At 46.4% G+C, this 13,965-nt stretch overlaps 1 protein-coding gene across 1 annotated transcript; it reads right to left on the bottom strand.

Moving 5' to 3' along the window:
- Nucleotides 1-59: 59 nt before the first annotated feature.
- Nucleotides 60-12,956, bottom strand: ghrh (growth hormone releasing hormone). The gene is made up of 6 exons (XM_057362261.1): nucleotides 12,846-12,956; nucleotides 12,302-12,392; nucleotides 8,096-8,197; nucleotides 7,864-7,968; nucleotides 7,634-7,759; nucleotides 60-378 (listed from the first exon to the last, which is right to left on the bottom strand). The coding sequence occupies exons 2-6, from the start codon at nucleotides 12,379-12,381 to the stop codon at nucleotides 201-203; spliced, it is 591 nt and encodes a 196-aa protein (XP_057218244.1). The 5' UTR covers nucleotides 12,382-12,392; nucleotides 12,846-12,956; the 3' UTR covers nucleotides 60-200.
- Between the last annotated feature and the right edge of the window lie 1,009 nt (nucleotides 12,957-13,965).

Below are 13,965 nucleotides of genomic sequence, written 5' to 3'. Positions count from 1 at the left end.
TACTGTAGTTTATATAATACAATTTAACAATGGAAATGATGTACAGAAGTGCATTTTTGAAAGTTAGTCAGTCACAGGTGGCTTATGTTGATAAAAGTAACAACTTCAACTATATGATGTACAGTAGCAAAATACAGTGAATTCAGATGTTGGTCATACAAAAACTTAACTTTGCTAAGGTAAGACTGGTAAATAACATTTTAAATCATCTCAAAGGGGTCAGTTGTACACTTAACCACCTTCTGAAATTTCTGAAGTGTAGATGTAGATAATAATTGATACTTATATGTATTTTTAAAAGGGTGTAGATTTTGAGAGGTTGTTTTTCCTGTGGTAGACTTATAAAGCACTTGCTGTCTGGGGTCAGTGCACGGGAAACTGCAGAAAGGGTGAATTGAGTATTAAGAATCCACTCTGAAGGACAACTAATATTCAAAGCGTTTATTAGGTACAACATGACAGAATGTACTCTGTTACTAACGTAACCTCGGTTCCCTGAGATACGGGAACGAGTACTGCGTAGCAGGACGCTATGGGGAAAACTCCTTTTTCTCAGATGACTGAAGCTTTACAATAACGCAGTGATTACTGCACGGCCATTGGTGCTTGCAAAGTAAAACTTTGAGCCAATGGCAGCGAAGCTGCACGGACCTATGGCGATGGTGCCCGCCAAAATGGGCGGGGCTTATGGCTATATAAGCAGACACATCACATCACCGTAGGGTCCTCAGGTTACTTCGACTGAAGCGACGACCATATGCAGCTTGTAAGCACGGCCAGGAACTCAGTACTCGTTCCCGTATCTCAGGGAACCGTGGTTACGTTAGTAACCGAGTACGTTCCCTATCGATACTTCACTCACGCTATGGGGAACCAGTATAATCCCGCCGTGCTACAAGTGGAACGAAAACATCATATAATCCCGAAGCCGTGGCTCGAGGATAGGTATGAGGCAGAGAATCCTGCGGAAGGCGGAAAAGCCAAGCTAATAGGTGGCCTAATCCGGTTAATCGTCCCAGTAGTGTGCTAGGTGCTGGTGTGGTTGAGGGCAACCACAGCCCAGCAGTAGTCTTAAGCAGAAAGGACCCGGGCCTGTAAGGCCGGAACGTCCAGACTGTAGAATCTGGTAAATGTGGAAGGCGAAGCCCAGCAGGCCGCCCCACAAATATCCGCTATGGAGACTCCGCTAGACCATGCCCAGGAAGAGGCGACACCTCTAGTAGAATGGGCTCTAACTCCCGTGGGGCATAGAAGGCCCAAGGAAGAGTATGCCAGCGCGATAGCCTCAACTATCCATTTAGATAGTCTATGCTTCGTGACCGGAGACCCTCTGGTGCAGTTGCCAAAGCAGACAAAAAGCTGTTCCGACCGCCTGAATGGGGCGGAATGCTCAATGTAGATCTTAAGCGCTCTGACTGGACAGAGCAGATTCAGCTCCGGGTCCTGCTCGGAGGAGGGGAGCGCAGAAAGTGTCACTACCTGTGCTCTAAATGGAGTAGAGAGCACCTTAGGTACGTAACCATGTCTAGGTTTGAGGACTACCTTAGAGTTGTCAGGCCCAAACTCAAGACAGGAGGGGCTCACAGAGAGCGCCTGTAGATCGCCCACACGTTTTACCGATGCTAATGCTAGCAGCAGAGCGGTTTTAAGCGTTAAGGGACGGAGGTCCGCAGACTGCAGAGGCTCGAAGGAAGGGCCCTTCAGAGCTCTCAACACTGTGGGCAGATCCCATGTGGGAACGGTGAGGGGGCAAGGAGGGCGTAGCCGCCTGGAACCCTTCAAGAAGCAAATGACCAAGTCATTCTTTCCCACTCCTTGGCCCGCTATGGGGGCATGAGAAGCTGCAATTGCTGCCACATAGACCTTGAGCGTGGAAGGGGAGCGGCCCTTATCCAACAGCTCTTGCAGGAAGGACAGAATTAGTGATATGTCACAGGATTCTGGGTCTGCGCCGGGGGTTGTACACCAGGTGGAGAAGACAGACCACTTGAGGGTATAGAGTCGTCTAGTAGACGGAGCTCTAGCCTGTGATATTGTGTTCATGACACTCTCGGGGAGGACCGTAGGCTCCCGTCGAGAGGCCAAAGGTGCAGAGCCCACAGCTCTGGCTGGGGGTGCCAAATCGTGTTGCCTGCCTGAGAGAGGAGGTCCCGACTCAGGAGAATAGGCCACGGGGCTGCTACGAGCAGCTGAGACAGTTGCGCAACCAAGGGCTGGTTTTTCCAGAGTGGGGCTACGAACAGCACCTTGTGCACCTGTTCTCTGATCCTCCTGATCGTCTGTGGTATGAGAGCGATCAGGGGGGGAAGGCATAGAGGAGCCGATTGGGCCAGTTGTGGGCCAAGGCATCCCTGTCCTTCGAAAAATAGGTTGGGCAATGAGTGTTGTCTTTTGAGGCAAAAAGGTCGATTTCTGCCTTGCCGAAGACTTCCCAAATTTTCTGAACCGACTTGGGGTGGAGCGTCCATTCCTCTGAAGGGACGTTGCTCCGAGATAGCATATCTGCTCCCTGGTTCAGTCTGCCTGGCACATGAGTTGCCCTTAGTGAGCGCAGATTGCACTGAGTCCATTCCAAGAGGCAAAGTACCAGGGAGAAAAGGCGTCTTGAGGAGAGGCCTCCCTGGTGATTTATGTAGGACACCACTGTCATGCTGTCTGATCGGACTAAGACGTGGCGGTCCCGTAAGACCGGCAGGAAGTGGCGAAGGGCCAGCCATACTGCCTGCATTTCTAGGCAGTTGATGTGCAGGCCCTTTTCCTGAATCGACCAGTGGCCGAAGGCCGGTGTGCCATCGCACAGAGCCCCCCAACCCGTTTTGGAGGCGTCTGTTGTGACCACCTTTCATCTGCATGTGGTGCCCAGGGGCACACCCTGCTCCAACCAAAGAGGATCCCTCCATGGGGCTAGAGCTGTTACACAGACCTGATCCACCCAGATGCGTAGGCGTCCGAGACGCCAAGCGTGAGGCGGAACTCTCGGTTTCAGCCAGTACTGCAGCGGACGCAGTACTTGAGACGCAGAGGCCATGAGACCCAGCATCTTCTGAAACGCCTTGAGGGGGCATGACGCTCCGGGCGTAAAAGAGGCCGCGAGCTGCTGAATGGCTAGGGCACGGTCTGGCGCGATTCTTGCCGTCAGTCGAATCGAAAACCGCCCCCAGGAACGAAATCCGTTGGCTGGGGGACAGTGCGCTTTTGGCAAGGTTGATTCTGAGCCCCAGGCATTCCAGGTGACTGAGGAGGAGGGACCTGTGGGACCTTAGCTCTTCCTCTGACTGTGCTAGAACAAGCCAGTCGTTGAGGTAGTTGAGAATGCGGATTCCTGTCTGCCTGAGAGGGGATAGAGCCGCGTCCATGCACTTCGTGAAAGTGCGAGGAGCTGGAGACAGTCCGAATGGAAGGACCATGTATTGATATGCAACCCCTTCGTAGGCGAATCTCAAGAATCGTCTGTGATGGGGGGCTATCTGGATGTGGAAGTATGCGTCTTTCAGATCCAGGGAGAAGAACCAGTCCCCTGGGTATATTTGCGAGAGGATCTGTTTCAGTGTAATCATTCTGAAACGCCGTTTCATAAGGGCGCGGTTCAGATGTCTGAGATCGAGGATGGGGCGGAGACCGCCATCCTTTTTGGGTACGAGGAAGTAGCGGCTGTAGAAGCCCGACTCGGTTTGATCTGGAGGAACCAGTTCTATATCTCTTTTGTCCAGTAAGTTCCCCAACTCCGTGCGCAGAACGTGTGAATTCGCTCTCTGGACTGTCCTCGAGATATTATACCCATTACCCAATCCGATACCCCGGGGATGGCCCGCCAGGCCTCGGCCTGTATGGCAAGGGGTTGAATGCATTGGGGGAGGTATGCCGCCTTTCGGGGGCTTGACTCCTGTGGAGAGTGGAAGAGGAAGGTTGCTCTTTTTCTGACAATGTTTGTGTTTTATATAAGTGCCCGCTATAACAGCGGTGGGTTGTGCGGGCGTTAGAACAGACCCGGTATTCACATTGTGGAACAAAAACACATTTTCGCCGGCACCTGGAACAGAACGGGGTGTTTGGGCGAACAAAAGAGCCTTCTTTGAAGGAGGTCCAGCCGCAGCGAGACACGGTCCCTTCCTCTTCCTTTCCTCGGTCTCAGGATGGTGCCTGAGGCGCAGGGTCCAGCGTGATCTTTGGCCGGGGTCCCTGATGCTGAGGGTGGGAGAAACGTCTCCCGGAGCGAGATCGTTGACGCGTCTCAGCTCCTGTTACCTTCTGGGCAGCGGGGGGCGTGGCCTTTAACCGGCTGCTGAGTCGGTGCTGGCTTGGGGCGAGCCGACGCAGGTCTGGACCCGGGTCTCTTGGGCAGGAAGTGCTTCATGGCCTGCGAAGATTTCTGCGCTGTGGTGAAGCGTTCCGCAAAACCCTCCACTGCTGGTCCGAATAGGCCGGCAGCGGATATTGGAGCATTGAGGAAGGGGACCTTTTCTGCTTCCTTGATCTCTGTGAGCGTCAGCCACAGATGGCGCTCGAGCACCACGAGACTGGCCATCGATCTGCCTATCGCCTGGGCCGTGGCCTTGGTGGCGCGTAGGGCGAGATCCGTCGCGCTCCGCAGTCCTTTGAAGGGCGCGATATCTGTACCGGACACTTCCATGCCCTGGAGGAGTTTGGCCTGGTAAACTTGAAGCACTGCCATGGAATGCAATGCTGAAGCCGCTTGGCCGGCGGACGAGAATGCGCGTCCAGCAAGAGCCGAGGTGGTTTTGCACGGCTTAGAGGGATGGGCCGCTTTTGCCGTCCAACCGATGGCCGAGGGCGGACACAGATGTGCGGCCACCGACTCATCCAGGGGAGGCAGCTTCTCATATCCTTTTTCCTCTGCGCCGTCAACCGAGGTGAGAGCGGAGGAAGAAGAGGGTCGTAGACGGGCTGAGTAGGGAGCGCGCCATGACCTGGTGAGTTCATCGTGAACCTCCGGGAAGAACGGTGAAGTTCGCTGATGAGGGGCTTGGCGGCGCCCCGGCAGGAACCATTCGTCCAGGCGGCTGCGAGCGGGTTCCTCCGGAGAGGACCACTCTAAGCCCAGCTCCTCCACAGCCTTAGTAAAGACCCGAAAATGCTTGGAATCCAGACCCGGTGCGCGTTCGCTGTGCCCTATAGACGGCAGGGGGGCGGGGTCGAAAACCGAGCCCGACAGCTCCTCCCCATCTGAAGCCGCTAACGACATGCTGTTGCCTTCCTTGAATTCGCTTCCGCCAAACGAGACCATGCCGCCGGCGGACGCTGGTCGGCCTGGGAAAAACGAACCGGCGATTTTTCTCTCTGTGGAGAGGGCGAGGCACGCCGAGGGGACGTGAGCTCGCGCTTCCCCCGAGCGCTTAGTTCCTCTACCCCGCTGCTTCGTCTCTGTACACTGCGTTCCAAATTATTATGCAAATGATATCTTTCTCTGGTTTTCCTAATTTGTCGATGCAAATGACAGTCAGTATAATTTTCAAGTAATCAACAGTTAGGGTACATTTGGAATTTTATTGAACAAACCTCCCACTGACAACAGTATTTATTTAAAAAATGAAAAACTCAAAATGCACTGTTCCAAATTATTATGCACAACAGAGTTTGAAAACATTTCATAGGTTGTAAAAAACTGAAAATGGTCATTTGTTGAATTTGCAGCATTAGGAGGTCATATTTACTGAAATCAAAAGCTATTTCAATCAAAAACATCCTAACAGGGCAAGTTACATGTTAACATAGGACCCCTTCTTTGATATCACCTTCACAATTCTTGCATCCATTGAACTTGTGAGTTTTTGGATAGTTTCTGATTGAATTTCTTTGCAGGATGTCAGAATAGCCTCCCAGAGCTGCTGTTTTGATGCTAACTGCCTCCCACCATCATAGATCTTTCGCTTGAGGATGCTCCAAAGGTTCTCAATAGGGTTGAGGTCAGGGGAGGATGGTGGCCACACCATGAGTTTCTCTCCTTTTATGCCCATAGCAGCCAATGACACAGAGGTATTCTTTGCAGCATGAGATGGTGCATTGTCATGCATGAAGATGATTTTGCTACGGAAGGCATGGTTCTTCTTTTTGTACCATGGAAGAAAGTGCTCAGTCAGAAACTCTACATACCTTGCAGAGTTCATTTTCACACCTTCAGGGACCCTAAAGGGGCCCACCAGCTGTCTCCCCATGATTCCAGCCCAAAACATGACTCCGCCACCTCCTTGCTGACGTCGCAGCCTTGTTGGGACATGGTGGCCATCCACCAACCATCCACTACTCCATCCATCTGGACCATCCAGGGTTGCACGGCACTCATCAGTAAACAAGACTGTTTGAAAATTAGTCTTCATGTATGTGTGGGCCCACTGCAACCGTTTCTGCTTGTGAGCATTGGTTAGGGGTGGCCGAATAGTAGGTTTATGCACAACTGCAAGCATCTGGAGGATCCTACACCTTGAGGTTTTCGGGACTCCCGAGGCACCAGCAGCTTCAAATACCTGTTTGCTGCTTTGCAATGGCATTTTTGCAGCTGCTCTCTTAATCCGATGAATTTGTCTGGAAGAAACCTTCCTCATTCTGCCTTTATCTGCACGAACCCTTCTGTGCTCTGAATCAGCCACAAATCTCTTCACAGTACGATGATCTCGCTTAAGTTTTCGTGAAATATCTAATGTTTTCATACCTTGTCCAAGACATTGCACTATTTGACGCTTTTCGGCAGCAGACAGATCCTTTTTCTTTCCCATATTGCTTGAAACCTGTGGCCTGCTTAATAATGTGGAACGTCCTTCTTAAGTAGTTTTCCTTTAATTGGGCTCACCTGGCAAACTACTTATCACAGGTGTCTGAGATTGATTTCAGTGATCCAAAGAGCACTGAGACACAATACCATCCATAAGTTTAATTGAACAATATAAAATTAAATGTTTACGACACTTAAATCCAATTTGCATAATAATTTGGAACGCAGTGTAGAGTGAAGCGGGAGGGATCGAGAAGCAGATTCGCTCTCTGAGAAGAAAGCTATCCGCGAGCGCAGAGAGGAGAGACTCATGCTCTCGCAATGAGGGCATTCCGTTTCTCTGAGTGCGTCTTGAGCGTGGGAAACTCCCAAGCATGAGACGCACTCGCTGTGACCATCAGCGGCGTGCAGGGATATCCCACACGAATGACAGTGATGGCGCGGCATTTGCAACAACGCCGCAGGAAATTTGCTCAGGAAATTTGCTCTGGAAATTTGATGTTTTAGAGCTTGCCGGATGGCGGCAGGGAACAGGAACCAGTGCTGCTGAGAAAACCAGCGAATTCGCTGAGCAGAGAGGTCCAGTCCGCTGCAATGCTTTTCCGACGGCGAAGCTATCAGTCCGGGTAGCGAGGTAGAAGTCGTCTCTGAAGGAGAAGAAATCTGAGGACCCTACGGTGATGTGTCTGCTTAGTATATAGCCATAAGCCCCGCCCATTTTGGCGGGCACCATCGCCATAGGTCCGTGCAGCTTCGCTGCCATTGGCTCAAAGTTTTACTTTGCAAGCACCAATGGCCGTGTAGTATTCACTGCGTTATTGTAAAGCTTCAGTCATCGGAGAAAAATAAGTTTTCCCCATAGCGTCCTGCTACGCAGTACGAGTGAAGTATCGATAGGGAACTTACATTGTTTTTTTAAATCTTTGTGGCTGTCTATAACTTTGTTCCCTCTCAATGACATCCATATTCACATTTTGCTTGGTGTCTCCGTAGATACCAGACTGGCGTTTGGCATATTGTTGAGTTTCTGTTCTGAATAAAAGAATGCACATTTGATGTCAAGAGATGTGGTTTAAAAACCCTAACCATGTATAACATCAAAAAAGTTATGTAGTATATGTAGGCCTAATACATACCCAAGTCTTTTGCCCATAACCGTCTGTAGGAATTTTCTGGCAGATATTTGACCGAGAACTTTCCGGTAGCTGTTGGTAAAGATGGCATCAGCATGTCTTTCAGACCTAAAACAAACATCATACTGTTCCATCATACTGTAGATAGAAGATTTGTTTAATAAATACTACATTAGAAAATCTGAAACACGTGAAGGGTGTAGAGGTGAGTTTAATTACGGAATGGAAGACTGACCTGAACTCTGCGTTTGGTGTCTGTGAGGAGGGATCCGCAGGCAGCTGCAGTGGATCCTCAATAGAGGAGGTCGTTAATATTGCAGCCGCTCTCTGACCGAACCTAACAAACACGGTGAAATACACATACATAGTCAAAAAATTTAATCTAAAATGTTTTTCTATAACAGGTTGCTGTTTTAGTTGGAGCATTTATTCATTTGGAAGACACTAGAATAAAGCATCTATTTAACATTTCCATTGCACAGGCAAAAAAAATCAGTTTATTTAGCAAGTAAACACACGCCACTGATTGAAATAAAATTACCTTATTGACGACAACATTTCACTTTTACAAACAATTAATGAAACCGCAATGATGAAGACGATTTATTTTTTTAAGGAGTGAATTGTACAATATTATGACACATAAATATCTTTCCTTTAATGCCCTGTATCCCAGTGTTAACTTGTCACCAACCAACAACTAGGCCTACTACAAAAATGTGATGATTTGGAAAAATGATCAAATGCATATCTGAGATTTGGAAACCAGGGATATTTGAGAACCTTCCTGTCCCCCTTCTGCCCAATGCAAATCAAACGCATAGAGAAACCTTTACGGTAAATGCAATAGTAAAAACTATAAAAAGATCACAGTAACAAGTTGTATGTTAACTAGTAAATAAATGAGCTAACATGAAATAATAATTATACAACAGTTTTTTTCTGGTTCTCGAATCTGATTGGTTAAGAGCCATGCGATATTCCAACAGATCACCACGGTAACTGACCGTTGAACGACTTCACTGACTGTTTGTATCACTTCGCCACTAAACTAACTCTGACTATGCTGTCCTTGCAACTGCGTCACTCTGAAGAAGTTAGACAGCTAGCTAACAAGCAAACGCACGCACGCACGCACACACACACACACGAAGCAGCTTATCATTTCCAGAATGTTTACTTCTGTGATGCTTTCTCATTGTTTTGGAAAACTGCCATACAATAAACAATATATGAAATTACAAACTGCACATTAATTTGTTTGGTATACATATAAACTCGTGCACTGCAATCTGCATGTGGGTGTACATGTGATGCGATAGGAATTTCTTTCATTATCATATTATATCGATCACAGTTTAACTTCCAAGAATCAATGTTATGTTAACACACACGAATGCTTACAAATAGTAAATAAACTTACCGGCATATCTTTCTCCAAGGTAAAGATTGTTTGCGTGGTGAACCGAAACTAATGCTGTACGATGACTGAGATCTAAATGTATGGAATAACAAACTTCAATACTGGAAAATGGCCACTATATGGCTACTATATATACGCCATGATAATTGGAACACGTTCTTAAGTGAAACTAAACGTTGTCAGTCTCTTAAAAAAATTATTCACAGCGTTCTGCGCTCATGGTTTTAAAAAATTACAGCGCAGGACGTGAGAGTCTTGATCACGCGCTTAAGATAAAAGAAAATTGCAGTGTAAACAGTAAATAAGCGCATGTTAAAAACAATTAAAAAACAATGGAAAGTGCCGCAGTGCAATGGGATTAACACATTCTCTGTGAGTTGCCTTATAAAAGTCTATTGCTGCGACCGAAATCGACTACTTCCATACTATAGTAGGCAAAAGTGAGTATGAGTCATGAATAGTATGTCTGAAACATCAGTATGCAAGAAACAGTAGGCGAGAAATACCCGGATTTGGTCTACTACTTCTGCCGAGATTCGTGAGTGTGGATAGGACATTTCTCTATCCCAAGAAAACTTCAAGGCGGACGTCCATTTTTAATCTATTTATACCTGGTCCATTCTGTCATTCAGTGTGAAGTCTTATTAGTGTTACACTCTGCATTTCTGAGCATTCTTATTGTTGGATTATCGTGTATGACCTTGGATTGTTCATTGTTTTTCTGAACCTTTTCTGCCTGCCTTGACCTTCGCCTGTGACATAGTCTGTGATTGTTTGTTGCCTGCCCTGGATTGTTACATTTTGTATCAATAAAGCTGCGTTTAGATGCTCAACCCTGAAAGTCTCAGAGCAATTCATAACAGAAGACTTTGCCACATTATGGATCTAGCAGCCGAATCCGTCCACAGTGATGGTCACAACAGGTATCCATGAGAATCCTCTTAGCAAGTTGTGTGCGGTTTTTCCAGGAGGGTCGCAGCATAGAAGCTTTTGTAGAGGATTTCCTTTGGCAGAGCCAATATGTTCCAGGTGATGATGTCATGTTGAAGGACTGTTTTTAGTCTGGACTTGATCTGGACATTAGTCTAAATCTACCTGAGGAGGACCCGACCTGGACTCTGGGCCAGTTTATTGACTTTGTTTTACAGTTTTGTGGCTCAACCTACACAGTAGAGGAGGTCAAGTAGGAGGCTCCCTCTAAACATTTTTTGGAGAGAGGCAGTAAGCGTCAGGCTCCGCTGGTCAAGGAACCGGACCAGTTGTGAAAACCTGCATACACCACACTGATGGTGGCCAGCCTGGCTGCCAGTCCAGAGCCTGCTCGCAAGATAGCCGCCTGGCCAGAGCCTCCTGCCATTATGAAAGCCATACCAAGGTCTTCATCCACCATAGAGGACAATCCAGAGTTTCCGGTCATCATGGTCACCAAACCAGAGTTCCCAGTCGTCATGAGTGTTGCGTGTGATGACTTAAAGGCTTTCCCTAGGCGTTTGAGGCTGGCTTCCAGCTTGGCAGACCCACCTTTGAGGTCAGTGAGAGCAGCTGGCATCCCAAGGCTTCCACCAGTGAGGATTGTAGGTGTGTGCCCTGTCCACTGTGCTTCCTGTGGTGGCTACAGATCTGTGGTGTGTGTGGTCTACACTCCTTTCCTCAGTCTTCCCAGAGGTTGCTGTGGTCCACGAACCTGAGCCAAGTACAGTCTACAAATCCGTCCCTGAGCCGCTCCCGAGTCTCTTCAAGTCCAAGAGCCCGTTCCCGAGCCAACTCCAGTCCACAAATCCGTTCCCGAGCCAAGTCCAGTCAATGAGTTTGTTCCTGAGTCTGGTCAAGTCCAAAAGTCTATTCTGCCGAAGCCACCAGGGGCTCCACCTAGACCACCATCAACTGCTCCGCCTCTGCTCCACGATCCATGCCAGGACCCAGGTCCTCTTCCCCTTCAAGGGCCTGGCCCTTTGTCCCGCCCCCTGTCCCGCCTCTGCTCCACCACCCTCCTGGACTGTTTTGTGTTTTGGGGGGCTATGTCACAGTCACCAGCTGCAGTGCCCTCTCAAGTCCACTAGAGAGCACTCCCCTCATCACCCAGTCTGTCAACACACTACATTTTCCATAACCCTTTGCCCGGACTCATCAGCCATGATTGTATTCACCTGTGTCTTGTTAACTGTCTTTATTTATACCTGGTCCATTCTGTCATTCAGTGTGAAGTCTTGTTAGTGTTACACCCTGCATTTCTGAGCATTCTTATTGTTGGATTATCGTGTATGACCTTGGATTGTTCTTTGTTATTGTGAACCTTTGCTGCCTGCCTTGACCTTTGCCTGTGATGTCGTCTGTGATTGTTTGCTGCCTGCCCTGGATTGTTACCTTTTTGAATCAATAAACTGTGTTTAGATCCTCAAACCTTCAAGTCTCAGAGCAATTCGTAACACGTAGCAAGGGAGAGAAAAGTATGGAATGTACCAAACAGATGTCCAGCGTGTGTTTTTATTGAGGAACTCTGACCCTATACTGAACAAAAGCAGAGGTCAGCCTCTGTCAATTACACTGACCTTTGATTCTGAGCATGTGCTCATATGCAGCACATCACAGAGAGAGAGACACTCTTTGTTTGGACCTCACGCCCTGCTCTTTACCCATGTTTCTGTATAGAATCGAGTACCAATGTTTGTGTAAAAATGAGTCATGAGCTGTTAATTCGTTGTACCAAACAGTGGCAAAACGATGCACTCTACACAAAGGGGGCCTTAAAGTTTGAGAACCACTGGTTAAGAAAGTACATACAAAATGATGATTTGTATTTTTGATAAGGCTCCGTTATTCTCTAGTAACAAAATACATTAAAAACAATTCAACCAAGGCATTGGTCTGAAAAAGGCTATAGAATGTATATTAATACAAATACAGTTAAACCACACACAGAGTGATATTACCTGTACAATGTTATAGCGAATGACTGACTAATGAAACATAAACAAACAAACAGCCTACATATAACCAATAAAAGTGCATGAAACTGACCTCAGTGCTGGATAAAGTGGAGACGATGTTGTCGGCAGCAACAGGCAGCAGAGCGCCAGCAGGGCCGTTCCCTGCAGCATTCTGACCAGACCTGAAAAACACACTTCACATTACACCATTTCACAATCCGCTGAAGCAACACTTTCACTTACTGGGCTTTGGTCAATTTACTGCAGTGGACCCTGTAATTGCTTTTTTAATGGTACTCTCAGATTTTTTAAATTCTCTTTGATATTTCTAGAAATGCAGTCCAGTTGTATGCAGATGTAGCTGCATTTCTGGTTCTATTTGATTTTAGTCATTTACAAAGCTTTAAATGTTTTAAAATAAAGATTCATAAAAGGGTTTGTTGTAAAAGGAGAACTTTAGAAACCTTTATTCTATAGAACCTTATAAAATAATCTACTGGTGCTCTGAGGAACAGAGAAACCAGGACACTGATCTTAGGATCATGCAATGTATCTTCAAAAAAACATATATATTTGTTTCCCAAAAACAAAAAAATCTTCCTAGAAAAAGAGAAAAAAGTTTCAACTTAGCTTACCTTAATTTTTGCCTTTCTTGATATTCTCTTCTAAAGGTCCTAAGCGATTGTGTGGAAAATACGCAACAAAGCAGAGAGATGTTGACTATGGTTTGTCAGTGTTTGGTTTCATTCTCAACGTCTCCAGTGAGTGGGGTGAAGTGATGAGTTGAATGAGACTCAGGTAGGGACCCTCTCTCTCTCTCTCTCTCTCTCTCTCTCTCTCTCTCTCTCTCTCTCTCTCTCTCTCTCTCTCTTTTGAAAATATATATCCTCTCTCTCTCTCTCTCTCTCTCTCTCTCTCTCTCTCTCTCTCTCTCTCTCTCTCTCTCTCTCTCTCTTGAGAAAGTAAATATTTGTTTAAAAATATATAAATTATTGAATAACATATGCGATGTGTTGTATGTTTTGTCCATTAATCATTGACTAATGGTTCCATAAAACCCTCTTGCAAAACAGATAAAATATTTTTTCCTGTCTGTTTCTATCTTTTAAACATTTTAAACAGTTTACATTTTAACCTGGGCTGATGCTAATTACGCAGGGTAGATTTAATTCTAAACAAGTTTCTTAAAATAACCGTACATTTGTGACAACTAAGAAAACAAACTGTCAGTATTATATTGTTTTATATCATTCATATTTATAATATAAAATAGCCTAAGAAAGATTTAACTTCATTGTTTCTCATTTTTTGCTATACATTTACTTATTTGGCAGAGGCTTTTTATCTAAAGCGATTTACATTGCATTACACTATACACTTGTTTCTGAGTATGCGCAATCCCTGGGATCGAACAAAAGACCTCGGCGTTGCTAGCGCCATGCTTTAACCATGGAACTACAGAAAAGCTGAAGTTATGTCACACCACAGGACACATTTACGATTATTTGTCAACTACCTATATGTCGTTACAAATATTAGTAGCCAAAAACAAAAAGGCAAGGACGTTGTTTGAAGGATATGGTGTTTATTTATTTATTTGTTTGTAGCGCCATTGTGGATTTTTTGTAGGACTCTTATTATGAAGTGTTTCCGGTGTGTCGCCATATTTACAGCTGTCACAGCAGTATGGTCACACATGTACTCATAAGTCATAGCTGCATGACATTTTGTTTGGTTTATTTATTTATTTGTTAG

This window comes from Triplophysa rosa, linkage group LG20, assembly GCF_024868665.1.
Source record: "Triplophysa rosa linkage group LG20, Trosa_1v2, whole genome shotgun sequence".
NCBI lineage: Eukaryota > Metazoa > Chordata > Actinopteri > Cypriniformes > Nemacheilidae > Triplophysa > Triplophysa rosa.
This window is presented reverse-complemented; position numbering and strand designations above follow the sequence as displayed.

Coding starts and splice junctions, on each gene's coding strand:
- ghrh (XM_057362261.1), bottom strand. CDS start 12,381: ATGCTGCAGGGAACGGCCCTGCTGGCGCTCTGCTGCCTGTTGCTGCCG. Junction 7,969..8,095: donor ACACCAAACGCAGAGTTCAG/GTCAGTCTTCCA, acceptor TGTTTGTTTTAG/GTCTGAAAGACATGCTGATG. Junction 379..7,633: donor CAAAGATTTAAAAAAACAAT/GTAAGTTCCCTA, acceptor CCCTTTCTGCAG/TTTCCCGTGCACTGACCCCA.